Source organism: Suricata suricatta, chromosome 17 (genome assembly GCF_006229205.1).
Source record: "Suricata suricatta isolate VVHF042 chromosome 17, meerkat_22Aug2017_6uvM2_HiC, whole genome shotgun sequence".
NCBI classification, from domain to species: domain Eukaryota; kingdom Metazoa; phylum Chordata; class Mammalia; order Carnivora; family Herpestidae; genus Suricata; species Suricata suricatta.
In genome coordinates this window covers 26,212,831-26,232,561 of record NC_043716.1, presented here as the reverse complement: position 1 = coordinate 26,232,561, position 19,731 = coordinate 26,212,831, and the positions used below count along the sequence as shown (strand labels likewise).

The 19,731-nt window shown below is 36.3% G+C and overlaps 1 protein-coding gene across 9 annotated transcripts in view; it reads right to left on the bottom strand.

The window, feature by feature from the left end:
• The window catches only part of TRIM37 (tripartite motif containing 37), a 131,173-nt gene that overhangs the window by 37,651 nt on the left and 73,791 nt on the right, over positions 1 to 19,731 (bottom strand). For all 9 annotated transcript variants that reach the window (XM_029929256.1, XM_029929259.1, XM_029929261.1 and 6 more), the window contains 2 exons: positions 12,016 to 12,210; positions 4,215 to 4,523 (listed from right to left, as the gene is read on the bottom strand). In XM_029929256.1, the coding sequence (XP_029785116.1) occupies positions 4,215 to 4,523; positions 12,016 to 12,210 (504 nt within the window). The remainder of the gene's footprint in view (positions 1 to 4,214; positions 4,524 to 12,015; positions 12,211 to 19,731) is intronic.

Below are 19,731 nucleotides of genomic sequence, written 5' to 3'. Positions count from 1 at the left end.
TGAGATCAGATCTCACAACTGAGCCAAGATCAAGAGTCAGATGCTTAACCAACTGAGCCACCCAGGGACTGGAAAACTAGGTTTGAAGAGATGAATAAAATGGACAAATCTCTAATATAAGTCAAATTAAAGGACAAAATAAGAAAACATATATAAGCAAAATAAGTGAAAAAGTTAACACCCTGTATTCAGAGGACTTTTTAAAATTTAAGAGATCAGAATAAGTGGTATTATACCAACAAATTTAAGTATCTAATAAAATGAGTAATTTTCTAGGAAAATTAATTATGGAAACTGACTTAAGAAGGAGAAATATGCAATCAATAAATCCACAGAAATTAAAAAGGTTGTTAAGGTTCTGTCCCTGAAAGAACTACTAAATGATTTTATGAATGACTTTCATTAAACTTTTTAGGAGCAGATAAAATGTTATTTTAACAGTTTCACAGAATACAATAGGACAAAACCTTCTGAATTTATTCAATGAAGCTGGCATAAACCTGGAATTCAAATTTGGTTAAGGATAATGTAACAAAAATACAACTCAATTTTACTTATGACTACAAAAGTTAAGAATCCTAAGAAAATAATATTAGTGAACTGAATATCGCAGTATATTAAAAACAATTACAAATAACCAAAACCTAGTAGGATGCACTCTACTATTTCAAGAATGGTCAACATTAGATACAGAATGTAATTCTCTAAATTAACAAAGTAATGGGATAAAACAGTATGATCACTTTGCCAGATGCCCAAAAAAGCTTCATTCTATACAACTTCTTTATAAACAAACAAAGGAAAAACAACTTCTTAGAAGGAAAAGAGGTAGCTTGGTGTAATGGTGAAAGTCATAGGCTCTGAGGTTCAAGTTCTTTGCTCTGCTGATTACCACTGAAACTCTGAGACTACTGTTTAATGCTCTGTGCCTCTGTTTATCTATCTGTAAATTGAAGATAAAAATAACTTGCCTTGTGGGGTGCCTGGTTGGCTCAGTCGATTAAGCATCTGACTGCAGTCCACATCATGATCTCATCGTTCATGAGTTTGAGCCCTGTGTTGGGCTCTGTGCTGACAGACCTAGACCAGCTTCAGATTCTATGACTCCCTCTCTCTTTGCTCCTCCCTGCTTCCATTCTGTCCTGCTCTCTCTCAAAAATAAATAAATACATTAAACCAAAAATATTTTAAAAAAATAAGTAACTTGCTTTAGAGCTGCTGTTGGGATTAAGTGAGTAAACACGTGAATTAGAATGATCTGGCACATAGTAAACAGTGGTAATTATTGTACATCATAGTTATTAACAATAGAAGGATGTATCTTTTTAAAATGTTTTTTAATGCTTATTTATTTTTGAGAGCGAGAGACAGAACATGATCAGGAGAGGGCTTAGAGAGAGGGAGACACAGGATCCGAAGCAGCTCTCAGCTATTAGCACACAGCCCAACGCGGGGCTCAAACACACAAACTGCCAGATCATGACCTGAGCTGAAGTCGGAAGTTTAACTGACTGAGCCACCTAGGTGCTCCAGATGTATCATTAAAAAAAAAAATTTATGTATTTATTTCGAGAGTGAGTGAGTGAGCAAGGGAGGGGCAGAGAGAGAGAGAGGTAGAGAGAGAATCCCAACCAAGTCAGCACAGAGCCTAATACAGGCCTTGTCCCTTTAACCGGTGAGATTATGACCTGGCTGCAATCAAGAGCCCGGTCGCTCAAACAACTGAACTACCCAGGTACCCCAGAAGGATGTATCTTTTAACTTGGTAAAAACTACATATTAAAACAAACAGCAAAGTCTGTATTTGAGTAAAAAGCTAAAGGAATTTCTAAACAGATTTCAAAACATTATAAAAATTCTACTACTGCTATTAGTTAACATTTTTTGAGTTCCTAGCCTAGATAGTGCAAAATGAAAAGTAAATATGGAATAAAGGAATAAACAGACTATTTGCTGATAATATCATCTACTTACAAACTTATAATAATTGATTGAAAAATTAAGACTTTTAAAATTTTCACTACATGGGTTAAATACAAGACAAACATGTAAAAACCAATAGTCTTTCTACTGTGACAAATAATTAGAAAATATTACGGAGGGGAAAGAGATACCATTCCCAATAGCAACCTAAGTTATAACCTATCTGGAAATAAATATAACAAGACATATACAGAACTTACACAAAGAAAACTAAAACTGTGAGATGACCAAAATAAATAGGAGAGAAATATCACATTCCCAGATATTAATGCTTTAAAACTGAAAAGATGTTCATTTCCCAAATTAAATGTAATTTATTTATACAGTTCCAGTCAAAATCTTTTTCTGGAAGAATAAATGAGCAGGAACCATCAAGGATATTGAAAACAAAACCAAAATGAAGGCAAAAAAAATCACAGTACTACAAACTATGAAACTACAATCGTTAAAAACACAACAAAAATTCAGTTGAACAATATCAAACTGCTGTTCTTGAAGGTCAAAAACAGTTGCAGGTTGGCAATTTCATATGACTCAACCCCCATAAATGAATTTAAAAACAGAACCATGCAAATATGGGAATTTGGTCTGTTAATAAAGGATGAATTTCATATTATTGGATGAAGCAGAGTCTCCAAAAAACATGTTGCTTTGGGGAGGGGGGGCGGAAATCACTGAACTCCGATATCATCATGAAAAACAAATTATATACATTATAATGATCTAAATATTGAAAAGTTAAAAAAAATAACTATAAGAAAACAAAGGTCATATTTCTATAAACCTGGAGTTGAAAAGTTCTTCCAAATAAAAACATGAAACCCAATACTTATGAATATTACTAATAAACCTAAGCTTAAAATTGTAAACATTTTGTTTAGCAGAAAAACACACAACAATGACAACAGAAGGGAGGTATTTGCAAAAATGTAACAAAAGGTTTTTGCAAAAGTCTATCCAAAAGCATCATTTCTTTTCTTGGTTTTAGATTGTCATTTCCTTGACAACTAGATGAGACTAAGTATCCTTTGAGATGTATAGTGTCCATTTGTATTTTTTCTTATGTTAACAGCCTAATCATAACTTTGACTCATTTTTCAAGATAATTCTTTTTCTTTTTAGTTTTTTAATGTTTTACTTATTTTTGAGAGAGACAGACAGAGTGAGAGCAGGGGAGGGGCATAGAGAGGGAGACACAGGCTCCAGGCTCTGAGCTGTCAGCACAGAGCTCAAACCCACAAACCATGAGATCATGTCCTGAGCTGAAGTCAGATGCTTAACGAACTAAGCCACTTAGGTGCTCCTTTCACTATTTTTCTATTGAACTTTCATGATCATTTTAGGAGAATTCTACGTATTTGGCAATCATACTCTCTCCTACTCATCTCTACTGGATTACTCCCATCAGTATCTAGCATTAATATATCCCGTTTTAATAAATACACAGAGCCCAGAAATAAATGCTCACATATATGTTCAAATGATTTTCTTTTTGTTTCTTTTTTTAATGTAATCTCTATACCCAATGTGGGGCTCAAACTTAAAACCTGAGATCAAAAATCACATGCTCTACTATGGCACCTGGGTGGCTCAGTCGGTTAAGCATCCAACTTTGACTCAGGTCAGTTTGAGAGTTTGAGCCCTGTGTTGGGCTCTGTGTTGTTGACAGCCTGGAGCCTCCTTCTGATTCCGTCTCTCCACCCCTTCCCTGTTCATGCTCTCTCTCTCAAAAATAAACAAACAAACAAAACAAAACAAAACAAAACAAAAGGGGAGGGAGGGTGCCTGGGTGGCTCAGTTTTCTCTTACCTTAATGATTAAATGCTTTTCAGTTTCTTTTACTGGACACCCCTTCTTTACCAGGTCTTTAAATGTTAAATTGCCCCAGAGCCAAAATTTCTCTTCACCATTTAAACTCCCTCCATACTTGATCTAATTCAGTCCCTGACTTTAAACAATATCTGCCACTGTTGACTCCTGTTTATATCCAGCTTTGACCTCATAAGCTTCATACTGATTCACCTGCCTACAAGACATTTTACTAGAATAACTAGTAAACACCTCAAACCTAACAAGTTTAGGTTTTTGGGTTTTTTAGAGTGCATGTGGGTGGGGGGAAAACCTGAGCAAGGGAGAAGTGCAGAAAGAGAGAGAACCCTGAAAATAAGCCATCCTCTAGCTTCCCAAATGACACACGGAGAAATGACACTAATAGAAGCTTTTCCACTTACAGTTTCGTATGTAACAACCAGCAACTGATGACTTTGCCAAGAGCTCCATTCCCAAATCCTGTAATCTGCCAGAATTTTCGGTTCCACATGCAGCCAGAGCTGCCTGGTCAGCAGAAAAAAGGCTTGCTGGCATGTCTCCAGAAGCAGCACTGCTGCCTTTGATTTCTGAAAGTGTATTCCTTACATCAGTTTTCATACATCGAACTTCAGCCATTTGAGTTTTGAGTCTTTTCAGCATCTTTAAATCAGAGGGAACTCGCCACATTGCCTGCTGCTTCCTTTGGTCTTTATCTTTTCGAGAATACGATGCTTTAGAGAGAAAGTTGTAAGTCATGTTAATAGAGACTTTAGCATTCATTAAATCATTATGTACTGTCAATATATGCAAATGTGATGTGTAAAAAGCTAAGGTGCTTTTGGTGGAGTCAACAATTAAAAGCATGCATTTAATTCCATTAATGAAAATAAAGACAGATGTAAGTATCCTAATTTTATCCATACCTTCAAAGTTAGAGTCTGGGTCACATTATAGTCACTCAAATCAGAATTAGTTACTTAATCCTAAAAGTTTAAAAAAGCTGCCCTACTGCCTGCCTATGCTTTCTTCCTTATACTTCTCCATTTTTCTCTCAAATTTCCTACACTGTCAAATCTGCTATACATAGTATATAAAAATATTCCATCTAAATTTAAAAAGGTATCCAGTGTAGTTATAGCTATTAAGTGCCACACATCAACATAAAATAGTTCCCCATCAGTCTTCACAGCCTCCAAAGTAACAATGTTTTCTTTCTTCCTAGAGAAAGCAGTTGTTTTTGACCCTTCCCACTCCTCAAATATTAAAATAGAGGCATAAGTAAGGAAAATACAGACCTTCTATTGCAGAAAGGAAAAAGATGTAGATACTTTAAAAATCAAAGAATGTTATGACAGACTCAAAGAAAAAAGAAACCAAGCCTTACCCCTCCCCCCCCAAAAAAAACCAAGAATGGGGGACCAATAGGCACTAAATACACAAAGAACAAGTCCTTTATTAGCAGGAATGACAGCTGAAACAGTCTGCCTTCTGGCACAGAAGAGGAAGTACAGTAAAAAGTAAACACTGCAGTGTGTTCAACAGTCAATCTCCTACTTCTACACTGCCAAAAGGACTCAAGACTGTATTCAGGTATCAAGTGGTAGGCAGTAATGTGCCCAGGGAGGTTAGATCCCTCCTTTGGCCCCAGTACATATGGGTCCAAAACTGGTCTAGGTTCATTCTTCTGACAGTGTTTAAAGTGGGTACATGACTTAGCAAGCCCAAAGTCTGGGATGGGGGTGCTTCTGAGAAAGATTTTCTATCTTAATAGAGAGATTTTACTGTCTTTGTTTATTTAAGAAACATCCATAAAAAGCTTACTGAATGTCAGATATGTTAAGAATATTGTCATTTAATCCTCTCATATTAATCCTCTGAGGTAACTAAATACTATTATTATCTCTATTTTATAAATGAGGTAAGGGGCGCCTGGGTGGCTCAGTCGGTTAAGCAACCAACTTCAGCTCAGGTCATGATCTCACGGTTTGTGGGTTCAAGCCCCATGTCAAGCTCTGTGCTGACAGCTCAGAGCCTGGAGCCTGCTTCAGATTCTGTGTGTCCCCCTCTCACTGCCCCTCCCATGCTCATGCTCTATCAGTAATAAATAAAAATTTATAAATGAGGTAAGTAAGGAGAGATTTTAGAAATTTTAGAAATCTAGGATTCAGTCTCAGACCTACCATTTAGTTGCTATGACTTTCTCTAAGTTCACCAATTTCTGAGTCCATTATTCACTTGTAAAATGAAGACAACAATATACACATAACAGGGCTGTCATGAGGCTCAGAAGACACAATGTTTGTGAAAGTACTCTGTAGTGTAGTCTTCCATCCAATCTCTTTCTACCAAGTTGTCAGAAATGTTTTCTAAAACCCAAATCAGTTACTATTTTCTATTAATTTCCTGCTGACAATCATTCATGACAGCACCAGTGTGGCACACAGGCCTGTTATCTGATTCCACCCTATCTCTCAGTGGCTTTATCTTCTACTTCTACCCCAAAAACATTCCAGTGTTTTGGTATGACTTGCAACTCTGTAATACACAGGCAATACCATATCCCCTTATGCTTTTCACATGTCCTATTCCCTGTGCTCTGTTAACCCAAGCCCATTAGATGAAATCTGAAATGTCTACTTTAGGCACCTAAACCACCAATTGTCTCACTTCTTCCAAATCAATTCTTACCTAATTTGTAAAGTACTTGGAAATACACTTCTACTACAGCTCTTTTCACATTACAGTAAGAAAGACAAATACACAGACTGAACAACTGAAGGGTGGAGAAAACATCTTAGTGATCTTTGTATTCCAAGCCAAACAGCTTATGGCACAAGATATTCACAATTTATGAGACAGCAAGCAAAGCAGGGCCAGAGAGACAGAGAGAGGATCCTGAGACAGAGACAGACAGCACGAGGAGGAAGGGCAGAAAGAGAGGGAGAGAGAGAGAATCCTAAAAAGACACCACACTTGCAGCACACAACCTGACTTAGGGCTCAATCTCAAGAACTGTGAGATCATGACCTGAGCCAAAATCAAGTCAGATGTTTAACCAATTCAGATTACCCAACTGAGCCACCCAGGAGCTCCACAAGATATTTCAAAATGTTTTGCTGAATAAAATCTAGCACCCCACATCTATATGGACTTCAATATGAAAATCTGTATTAACTCACATGGCCCTGTTTATTATTACTAAAAATTGACAAAATTTTAAAAAGTAAAAATCCCAAATGGGAAAAAACAAAAAAAAAAATTTAAACAAATCTCTATCATCTGATAATCAAACAACTACTATCCCTGTTTGAAATGCTAGACACTGCTAGATAGGAAATACAAGAGTGAACAAGACAAACCCTCAGTCTTTGCTCTCACAAAGCTCACAGTACAGCTGGAAAAATGAAAAATAATCTATTTCAGTACCATGTGATAACTGCCAAGACAGGAGAGTGTAATGGGATCTTATACCACAGGAACCTGACAATTTAAGAAAAGTTACTGCACTGAAAATAAGAAGCCTTCCTTGAATGTGCCAAGTTACAAGGTTAATTAGAACTGAAGAGTCTCATCTGTAATAATTCTTCCATATCATTCAATTATGGCCTTCAAGATTAACAGTTCTTTAAAGCTTCTCCTCCAGATTTCAGCATCAATCAATGCTACTACCTAAGCTTCTTCAGAGTCATCACCACGTTCCACTCAGTTGCCAAGCCCTATTAATTCTAACAAGAGTCCAAATACTACCACTGCCATGCTACTATATAGAGAGTAGACTGATATATTCTTTAGAGATTAAAGTAGAACTTTTATAATGTCGAAAGATTCTGAAAACCTCAGACCTACCTATTTTTGAGCATATGATGATTGAGAAAATATCCAGAAGTGGATGAATTTACCCTCTCATACTAGGAACTACTGAACTAAACTTCTACAATAGTACCCTCATTAAACTTCCATTTCTGATAGTTTTCTGGGCACTGCCAGCTTTCTAAAAAGCAGCTTGAATCAAACCACTGCTAAACTCCAACAATGGCTTCCCAATGCTCACTATGCATCATTCCTCAGCCTAGCACGCAATACCTTCTATAAAAAAAACCCTGTCTGACTTTTATTTCCACTTACCACTACATGTACCAGAAAATCTGGTTCAACTATATTATTTGTGATTCATACCCTGATACCTCTTAAAATGCTTTTACAGTACAGTATGACGCTGTTAAGAACATGAACCTGCAGCCAGTTTGACACATAATAGGTTCACTCAATACATACTAAAAGAATGAAAGGAAAATAAAAGAATACTATAAACAACTTTATGCCAACAAATTTTTGATAATGTACATGAAATAGACCAATGCCTTGAAAGATGATCTGCCAAAAACTAAAGAAATACATAATCTGAAGAGACCTACATCTACTTTCTATTATCTCTGAGAATAGAAGTAGAGAGTACTTCCAAACTCAATCTACAAGGCATTACTCTAATATCAAAATCAAAGACATTACAAGAAAACTACAGACAAGTATCTCTCATGAACAGAGATATAAAAACTGTCAACAAAACATGAGCAAATTGAATTTTATAGTGTATATAAAAAGAATTATATACCACAACTAAGTGGGATTTCTCCCAGATATGCAAGGCTGGTTTGACATTCAAAAATCAAATAATGTAAAGCATCACATCATATCAGTAGATGCAGAAAAAGCATTTGACAAAATCCAATACCCATTTATGAATTAAAAAAAACCAAAAACTCTTGGGGTGCCTGGGTGGCTCAGTTAGTTAAGCATCCAATTCTTGGTTTGTCATGATTTCAGTTTTGTGACTCCACGCTTCATATTGGGCTCTGTGCTGACAGCACAGAGTCTGCTTGGGATTCTCTCTCTCTCTGCCCATACCCTGCTCACGCTGTCTCTGTCTCTGTCAAAAAAAACTTCAAACAAACAAACAAACAAACAAACAGGGGCACCTGAGTGGCTCAGTTGGTTAAGCATCTGACTTCAGCTCAGGTCATGATCTCCTGGTTCATGAGTTCGAGCACTGTGTTGGGCTCTGTCCTGACAGCTCAGAGCCTGTGGAGCCTGCTTCAGATTCTGTGTCTCCCTCTCTCTCTGACCCTCCCCCACTCATGCTCGCTCACTCTCTCTCTCAAAAATAAACATAATTAAAAAAAAACAACAACAACAAACTTTTAGTAAATCACAACAGAGGAGAATGTCCTTAATTTAATAAAGAATAGCTATGAAAAACCTAGAGCTAACATCACACTTAATGGTGAAAACCTCAAAGCTTTCCCACCAAGATCAGGAACAAGACAAGGATGTTCGACTTCACCACTCCTTTTCACCACTTTACTGAATGTCCTAGTTAACGCAGTAAGATTAAAAAACAAACAAACAAAAAAAACCAAAAACAAACAAACAAACAAAAAAACGAAAGAAAGAAAATGAAAGGTATACAGATTAGGAAGGAAAAAATAAATCACTGGAATCTACTCCTGAAATCACTGTTACACTATATGCTAACTTGGATATAAATTTAAAAACAAATTAATTCATTAAAAAAAAAGAGAGAAGGAAAAAATAAAGAACAAAAATAAACACTGAAACCGAAACAAGCATTTTAGTTAATAAGAAGTCTGGATCTTTCTGCAACATTAGCTTTTCATATCCTCTCAGATAGGATATCTTCAGTTAGTTTCCATGACTCTATTTTCTTGGTTTCTCCCCCTTCCAAAGGCTCTTCAATCTGGTTCGTCTTCCACACACTTGGTAAAAACAGATGTTCACTGTAAATCATGTCCCAGGCCCTCTCCTTATTAAAATTTTCTTAAAACTCCCTCTTCTACAATCTAAGTCATTTAGTTTTAATTACCCAGTATCACCTCTAGGCAAATAACTGCCTATATTCCAGCTCTTAATTTTTAGCTAACAGGCATCTCTAGTTTGATATCTCACTGGCATGTAGATATTTAAAGGTTTGCTCTTCCTCTCTATTGTTCCCCCTTCCTTGTCATCAGTATTTTGATCACTTGGATTAGAAACGCAGGTCACTTCATTTATATTATTTATTGTACATAAAAAACTTATTTTTGGATAATGAAGACCTTATCCTGTTAATGGTGTGTATTCATTTTTCCACTGTTGAGTATTTTCAAAAACATGATTTTACCTATCTATAAAATATATATGGTTAAGCTATAATTTTTCAGATGTAACTATATTGTTGGATATTTTCAAACAACTCTGTTTTCTATTTAGGATATACTCCTGGAAGTAAAATTACAGGATTAAAGGATAGAGGTTTTTATGTATGTATGTATTTGGGGGGTGGGGAGGATGAGAGAAGGAGAGAGAGAGAGAGAGAGAGAGAGAGAGAGAGAGAGAGAGAGAGAGAGAGAGAGAGAGAGAGAGAGAGAGAAAATGAATTCCAAGCAGGCTCACAATACCAGTGTGGAGCCTGATGCAGGGCCTGAACTCACAAACCATGAAATCACAACCTTACCCATAATCGAGAGTCAGAAGCTTAACAAACTGAGCCATCCAGGCATCCCAAAGGAAAGAGGTATTTTAAATCTAGTACAAAAATTTACTTCAAAAGGGTTTTAAACCAATGTACATGTCTACCTGCAAAATCATAACTTGTTTCACCAGGTCTTTGCAAGTTAACACTGGCTATAATTTAATCAAAACCCACATCAAGGTGTTTTCTTTTTTTTAAAAAGCTATTTCTTTGTTGATCACAAAAATATGTGTGATTTTTATTTTCTTGGTAATTTTCTGTAGTTTCCAAATTTTCTACCTCAGGAAAAAAATGTAAAATTATATACGGTGTGATTAAGTTTTATAAAAATGCAAGTATAATACAAAATGTACTTGGATCACAGATAAAAGGCAAGTATTTCATAACACAACTGGAGACAATCTTTCAAATTGAGGATCCAGATCTCCCAGAGTATACCTTAGAAAGAAAGAGACCTAGGGGCACCTGGGTGGCTCAGTTGGTTAAGCATCCGACTTCTGCTGAGGTCATGATCTCATGGTCCTGAGTTCAAGTCCTATGTCGGGCTCTGTGCTGACAGCTCAGAGCCTAGATCCTGGAGCCTGCTTTGGATTCTATGTCTCCCTCTCTCTCTGCCCAACTTCCGTCTCTCAAAAATGAATAAATGTTAAAAAAAAAAAAAAAAGAGGCCTAAATGATCCAGTCTGAGTTCATCCTCCAACTAGAGCAATTCTGTGTTTTCTACATCAAAGCTCTCCTCACACTTTGAAAAAGGAATTCTGTTGTTTTAAAGAGGCATCAATAGCACTGTTCTAAACCACTGACATTTTATTAGTATGATACTATTACTTAAGATGGTAGGAATATATTGAGTATATTTTAGAAAGCTAACAAAAATGGTTTTTAAAATGTGTCATTTAAAGGTAGATCCTTAGCTATTCAAAATGATTTGCCCTGAGAGTTTCAAAAAGTCCAGGTTTGACTACACAACTAATATGTGTGGGTATACACAGATATAATTTCTCTTTAACAAATAACCTCTGCAAATAAAATACTGATGCTAGTTGGTATACATTTTGAGGCTACTGAACATCAAAGCACAACACCATCTTTTTTATCTTCAATTCAGACACAGTTCCCACTTAGAAGTTAGGGTATTAATGAGTCCTGCAAAACTTAAAAGTCATTCACAAAGAGGACAACAGTATTTCATATAAGTCAAACTGAATCAGATTCAATCTAAATGTCAAATCATATACAAACATTCTAACAGACATTTTGATATTATTGTACAAAAATATCACTGAACAATTACAACCAAAAAATCAATTCAAATCACATAAATTTCATTACAATTTTTTAAAATGTTTATTCATTTTTAAGAGAGACAGAGGGAAAGAAAGGAACGGGGGAGGGACAGAGAGAAAACAGGACACAGAATGTGAAGCAGGCTCCAGGCTCTGAACTATCAACACAGAGCCAGATGCGGGGCTCAAACACACGAACTATGAGATCATGACAGGAGCTGAAGTTGGACACTCAACCAACTGAGCCACTCAGGTGCCCCGTAAATGTCATTTTTATAACACATAAAGAAAACCCAACTTGCTACAGAAACTGACTGTGTTTCAATACTTAAATAAGATACTTGGATTAAAAACAGGAGTTCATTTGTAAAATCACAGGAAAAAGGGAAGTTACTATCAATATTTTACCTGTGGGCTGCAAAAGTGAAGCAGGTGGGCGAGGCTGTAAGCCCCACAAATTTTCCATACTACTCCGGTCCTTAAGGTCCAACAAATGTATTAAAATTAATGGATCAATGTCCAATAAACTACTGGTAGCAGCAGAGCATAAATGTGCTCTTCTTGACATTCTGCTACTGGCGCCCACATAGCCATGGTGACTACCTGCAAAAGAAATAGAGATGTAGAAAATGCATGCTATAAATTTGCACGAATCTAATTATGCTTAAAAGAAAAAGTAAATTGGTTAGTGTTATTTGAATACTTCTCTATGGGCCTATCTTTTAGGACATAATGAGAAGCAGAAAGGAGAAACCAGACTGCCTGAGAGGTGTCCATAAGCACAGTGACTAAGCACTGCCTTATAACTATCCAGAATTCAGGAGGAACACTCAACCCCATCTTTAGGCCTAGAAATAAAAAGGTGATAATATAAACAATATGTACAGGGAGATAAGAGTGAGGAAAAGGAAAATACATCTCATAACCCAGTGGTCTTGAAAGACAAATCCACACAGTATCACAGATCCCAAGAAACTACAGAGGGAGAATCCAAAGCATGTTTTGTGCTGACAGCACAGAGCTTGACACGGGGCTCAAACTCTTGAACTGTGAGATGACTGGAGCCAAAACCAAGAGTAGGACACTTACCCAATTGAGCCACCCAGGCACCCCTAGACTGAACCTATTAATGACTGATGCACAGTATAGACACCTGTGAGCAATGTCCTATCTGTATTACCTGTATTGGACTAAGCTCTTTAAGCTAAAGAAACCAGTGGACTTGTTTCTAGTGCCAGGACAATACCTAGCAAACATCAAGTACAAAAATGGTGGTTAAAACTGACCTCCTTCAATAAAACTATTTAAATATGTTCTAAAGAAACTTAAAATTTATAAGTGTTACGTTCAACAAAGTCTTAAAATAGGTAATATAAAAATAACATAAAATAATCAGGTTCTGACTATTCATGAGTGTTTTAAAGAAATCTGGAAGGAAATAAGGAGAAAAGTTCCAATCATTCAGAAGCTTCAAGCTAATTATTTACTTATATATATTTCATCTATATTCACATCCTCACCTTTTACAACTTCTTCCTCTTCCTCTTTATGAAGTTATCATCCCACTGCAAATTTTTCTTCCCAACCTTGGTACCTCTGCAATTCCTATTAAAAATAGCAGAAAACTCCCATTTTCCTCAACTGCTACAAAGGTGCTTGGTCCTTTCCAAGGAAGGCCACACTGGAGTGAGGCTCTCCCTTCATCTGGTGAGTAGCCATGCCTGGTCGCTCCACTCAGCATTCACCTGCACCATGGCCTTTATCTCAGGGGCTCACTTGGATCTACTTGGCCCTCATCCTGCAATGACGCCATGGAGGATAAGATGAATCTCCTCATCAAAGCAGTCAGTATAAATGTTAAACCTTTCTGACTACGCTTGTTTGCAAAGGCCCTGACCAATGTCAATATTAAGAGCCTCATTTGAAATGCAGGGGCTGGTGGACCTGTCCCAGCAGCTACAGCTGGTGCTACAGGAGGAGGTCTGGGCCCCTCTAATAATGCTGCCCCAGCTGAGGAAAAGAAAGTGGAACCAAAGAACTGCAATAAAAAATAAATAAAGGAATAAAAAAAAAAAAAAGAAACCCTATCTGCATCAGGAATAAAATAGAAATGTGGATAGAAGGGGGGAAAAAAGTGAAAGCAAAGAAAGAAGAATCTGAGGAATCTGTTGATGTTATGGGCTTTGGTCTTTATGATCAAACCTGTGTGACATGTTCAAGAAAAAGCTAAACTCTAAAAAAAGAAAAAGAAAAAGGCAGAAAACTATCCCCTTTCCACCTTAAAACTGCATCTTACTATCTTACTGATGAATGGATAAAGAAGATGTGGTGTGGTGTGGTGCGTGTGTGTGTGTGTGTGTGTGTGTGTGTGTGTATAAAATGGAATATTGCTCAACAATCAAAAAAAGAGTGAAATCTTACCATTTGCAACTATCTGGATGGAACTAGAGGGTATTATGCTAAGAAAAATTAGCCAGTCAGAGAAAGACAAATATCAGATGACTTAACTCATATGTGGAATTTAAGATACAAAACAGATGAACATAAGGGAAGAGAAGGAAAAATAATATAAAAACAGGGAAAGGGACAAAACATAAGAGAATCTTAAATACAGAGAACAAACTGAGGGTTGCTACAGGGGTTTTGAGTGTGGGGATGGGCTAAAAGGCCAAGGGGCATTAAGGAAGACACTTGTTGGAATGAGCATGGGGTGTTACACATAGGAGATGAATCAACGGATTCTAATCCTCAAATCATTATTGCACCATATGCTAACTAACATGGATGCAAATTTAAAAATACATGCATACATACATACAAACAAAAAAACAACACATCTTAATGCTTTTCCTTTGCTAGAAAGTTTCCTAATCAGGCTGCATTTGAGGAATTTTAAGAATTACAGGGGTACCTGCGTAGCTCGGTCAGTTAAGCATCCAACTTCAGTTCAGGTCATGATCTCACGGTTGGTGGGTTCGAGCCCCGCATCGGGCTCTGTGCTAACCGCTCAGAGCCTGGAGCCTGCTTTAGATTCTGTGTCTCCCTCTCTCTCTGCCCTCCCCCATTGGCACTCTGTCTCTCCGTCTCTTAAAAATAAATAAACATTAAAAACAGTTTAAAAAAAAAGAAAAAGATTTACAGTTTCCTTGGGGTGCCTGGGTGGGTCAGTCGGTTAAGAATCCGACTCTGGCTCAGGTTATGATCTCACAGTCTGTGAGTTCGAGCCACCTGCTGGGCTCTGTGCTGACAGCTCAGTTTCTGTGTTCCACCCCGCCCCCCCCCACTCATGCTCTGTCTCACTCTATCAAAAGTAGGTAAACGTTAAAAAAAAAAAATTTACAGATTCCTACCTCCACTATAGATATCTGAAAAATATTGAACTGGAATCCAGGTCTTTCTCTTAAAAGCTGCCCAGGTGGTACTGACTGGATAATAAGCAACTCACCAGTGCTGTATATTTTATCTACTGCCCTGATACCTGGTTCTTCTTTAAAGAAAGAAGTTGCCCATCTTTCCATGTTAAATGGACTTACTTAACAGTAGCCCTCTCCTGTTTCTCAATGTTCTTCCAGGCCTTATCTTTCACCAACGAACAAAAACTCCTTTCGTTTGTGGTTTATGCTCTTTGGCTACTCCCTCCCTCCCATGTTCTCATCCTTTTAACTATCCACAGGGCATCTATTTCAATTTTCCTCTTTCAGAGCTAATATTGCCATCATACTGAGTGTGTTGTATATGTCTGTCTTATAAATAAGTATACAGTCTAATAAATGTTCACAAAGTATCAGTACCACCAGACCCTCCCATGCCTCCCAAAAGTGCTCACTGACCTTCCTCTCCAAAGGAAACCTCCATCCTGAGTTAAACACCATAGATTACTTCTGCCTGTTTATAAACTTTATATGAATGAAATGATAATGTGCTCTAATATCCTGCCTCTTTGCTCAACATTATATTCATGAGATTCATCTATATTGTTACATGTAGCAGTTTATTCATTTTCATTATTGCTGTGTGACATCTTAGTATATGAATATACCCCAATTTATTTCTTTATTCTATTTGGAAAGAATCTGGGTTGCTTCTAGTTTTTAGCTGCTAAGAATAAAGCTACTGAAATTCTAAATACATAAACTGCTCTTGGAAGTCACATGGAAAAAATATAAAACACCTCAAAAAAGCAAATCAATCACTGACAGGTTCCCAGCTCCTGAGCCAACCCCCTACTAAAATGTCACTAAAATTAAAAATAAATAAATAGAAAATAAAACATCACACTGATCTAAGTTTTTGATTTTATCATAGTGCCAGCGTGCAGTAGCATGACATTCAAGGTCCTACACAGTCTAGTCCTAAACCAGCTTCTTCACATCTTTTATTGTCATAAATTGTTTATTTTTCTTTTATCACTTTTTTAAATGTTTATTTATTTTTGAGAAAAAGACAGAGCACGAGCAGGGTAGGGGCAGAGATAGGGAGGTAGACACAGAATCGGAAGCAGGCTCCAGGCTGAGCTGACAGCACAGAGCCCAGTGTGCAGCTCAAACCCACAACTGTGAGATCATGACCTGAACCGAAGCTGGACACTCAACCAAATGAGCCACCCAGGTTCCCCGTAAATTACGCTTATTTTTCTTAAATTAAAACACATACATACATACATACATACAACACCGCCACCTAAAATAGAATGATGGTGCCCTAAATACTCTTCTAAAAAACTACAGGCAAGCCCTGGCTCATACAAAGGAACAAGTATATTCATCTTTAACAGGTATTGCCTAACACATTTCCAAAGGAGTGGTATCAATTTTCATTCCTACTGGCAAGGTATGAGAGTTTCCACCTCTCTACATGCTTTCAACATGTAGTATTGCCAGTTTAAAAAATATTATCAAGTTAGTTGCTACAGTGGGCTTGCAATAGTATCTTACTGGATTTTTACTTCACACTTCCTGAAAAAATAAAGAAACATTAAGACTCTCAGAGTTCTGTGGGATCTCATTGAATGTACCAACACACATATGATGGGGGTAATAGAAGAGCAAAGAAAAACAATGTACAAAGAAATATGGCTAAAAATTTCCAACATATGATGAAAAATATTAATCTACCACATTCAACAAGGAGCTTAGCTCAACAAACTCCATGTAGATTAAATAAACAAGAGATCCATATGGAGACACAATATCAATTTGCTTTTCTCTGATGAAAGAGGCTGAGTACTTTTTAAAATCTGGACAGCCTCCTTTGTGAAGTATCTATCCCAATCTTTTGTCCTTTTTCCTGGGAGGCAGTCTTTTTCTTGTTGATTTATAGAAGTTCTTTATATGTTATAGACAAATCTTTTGGAAATCTTTAATTCATTCATTTATTCTGATTAATAAGAGTTGTACTGTTTGTAATAATGAACAAATAAACAAACAAATAAATAATTGCTATGCCTTTCTAGACCAGACTACATACCTGAGAACTTCTAAACAGTTAAGATATTTGGGTCTGGAAATTAACACATAATTGTCCCACAGGTCTCTCAAAACCAACAAAGATCAAAATGAATATATTATCTTCTGCTGCTGGACTCACTTTCGTAGGTAATGGCACAACCTAACCCAGAAGCCTTAAGGAATCTTCTCCACATATCCACCAAATCCACCCCATCCAGTTAGATTCCCAAGTCCTTTTGATTCTACTATGTAACATCTTTCAAAAAAATTTATCTCCTTCCCTACTGCCTTATGTTAGACCCTCATAATTTTCCCTCCTGGAAAATTTTAGTAGTTTCTAACTATCCTGTCCTTTAATTCATCTTCCATTAACCAAATCTGGAAAATTTTAGTAGTTTCTAACTATCCTGTCCTTTAATTCATCTTCCATTAACCAAATCTGATCATACTTATTTTTAAAGAGCTTTAATGGTTCCACAGAATAAACCCCATAATCCTCAGCCTAGCAAATGAAACTTTCCATTACCTGATCTTGCTTTCTGCTTACCAATCTCGATTGGCCTGCCCCCATATCAAGTCTCAATTATTTGAAGTTTCCAAAAAAAAAAAAAAAACAAAAAACAAAAAACCAATCCTGCATCTTCTGCTTGGAATGCCTTTGCTCTCTTAATCTCATTATTTCCCTGTTCCTCTAATGAACTCTTAGCTCATCTTTCAAGAACAAAATCAAGCATCACTCCCTTTCTAAAGCCTTTTTCACTCATTCCTAATTAGCTCTTCTATTTTGGTAACACCCTATATCTATATTTATAATCACAAAGTTCTGTAATCACTAGTGCTAGATTCTCATTTTAGAAAGATAATGCTCATTCATCTCATTATCCCAATGAACAACACAATGCCTAATACCAAGAAGGCGATCATTAAACATCTGTGGAACAAGTAATCTTAAAGGTCTTTAACCAAAATAAGTAACAAATGATTTCAGTAATAACCTATATAACATCATTTTGTTATATAAGTGTTATATTGCTAGAATCTTTTAGTTCTCTAATAAGAAATCTTATAATGATTCATAAATCACACATAGAAGGCAAAAAATAAAATAGAGTTTTCCTACTCAGCTGATTCAATAACTAATGTTTTAAATTAGAGTACTTTTTAAAGGGGCACCTGGATGGCTCAGTCAGTCAAGTGTCCGACTTCAGCTCAGTTCATGATCTCCAGCCCCACCATCTGGCTCTGTGCTGATAGCTTGGAGGCTGGAGCCTGCTTCAGATTTCTGTGCCTCCCTCTCTCTCTCTGCCCCTCCCCCACTCATTCTCGCCCTCTTACAGGTAAATAAACATTTAAAACATTTTTTCAAAAAGGAATGCTTTTACAATGATACTTTTTATTTAGAATGATATTTTTTATTAGTACTTAATTTTAAGCATAAGTTCTCTTGTAACTAATGAAAATAACTGAATAAACTAAAAGCATTGAGGGAATGAGGCCATTTGAATCATCAAATATTTATTTCAAGCCATAGCCTTATTCAATACTATATACACATTGAAATTAAGTAAATCTTATTTTCTTCATACCTAGCTTCTGTGTAAGAAAGATCTTCTACTTAATGGACAACTTAACATCTTAACTGATATTAATTCTTTAAATGATTGTCTGGTTCTGGAATACAAACCACAACAAGCCTGAAATGGACCCTCCATAATTAAATTATAACAATAATACATTCCACACTCAGCCCCACCTCACCCTCAATTCACCTTTTATTCTCCTTATATATAAAAACTTTTAATTTTAGAATAGTTTTAGATTTCTATAAAAGGTACAAAGATAATTCAGTGTATTCCTGTAAATCCCATAATCCACTTTTCCCACTGTCAACAAATTTAATCATCATGGTACATTTATCACAATTAATGATCTAATACTAATATGCTATTATTAACTAATAAAATCTATACTTTACTCAGATTTCATTAATCTTTCTCTAATATACTTTTTGTGTCTCAGGGTTCCTTCTAGAACACCAAATTATACCTAGATGGTCATTTCTCCTTAAGTTCCTCTGGTCTGGGGTGATTCCTCAGAACTTTCCTGTGTTTGACAGTTTTGGAAAGTATTGGTCATATGTTTTTATAAAATGTCCCTCTCAACTGGGGGTCATGTTGTGTTTTTCTCATGTTAAGATTGTGTTTATGGGTTTGGGAGAGGACAACATCACAGATGTACAGTCCCATTCTCAACACCTCAGAACAAGGGTACATATGCTATCAACATGACAACATGGATGATGTTAAATTGGATAACTTGGCTAAAATAATGTTTGCCATATTTCTTTGGTATAATGTTATTTCTCCCTTTCTAACTGTATTTTTGTCAAAACAAATCACTAAACATAGCCCACATTTAAGAGTAGAGAGTTATGTTCTATCTCTTGAGGAGGCAATATCTAAAGAAATTTGAATTCTTTTGTATGTGTACTATCTTACATATCCTAGTTATCTGCTCATATATCTATTCACCTTAGATGATAAATTATGTAAGAGTAAGTAATTTTCATTGTATTTCCCAAAAATCTTGATAGAGGAAAGGTATTAGACAAATGTCTGCCGTGTATTTAAAATTCCCAAAAGCATACAATAAAAATTACCTAGGTATGACTATTATG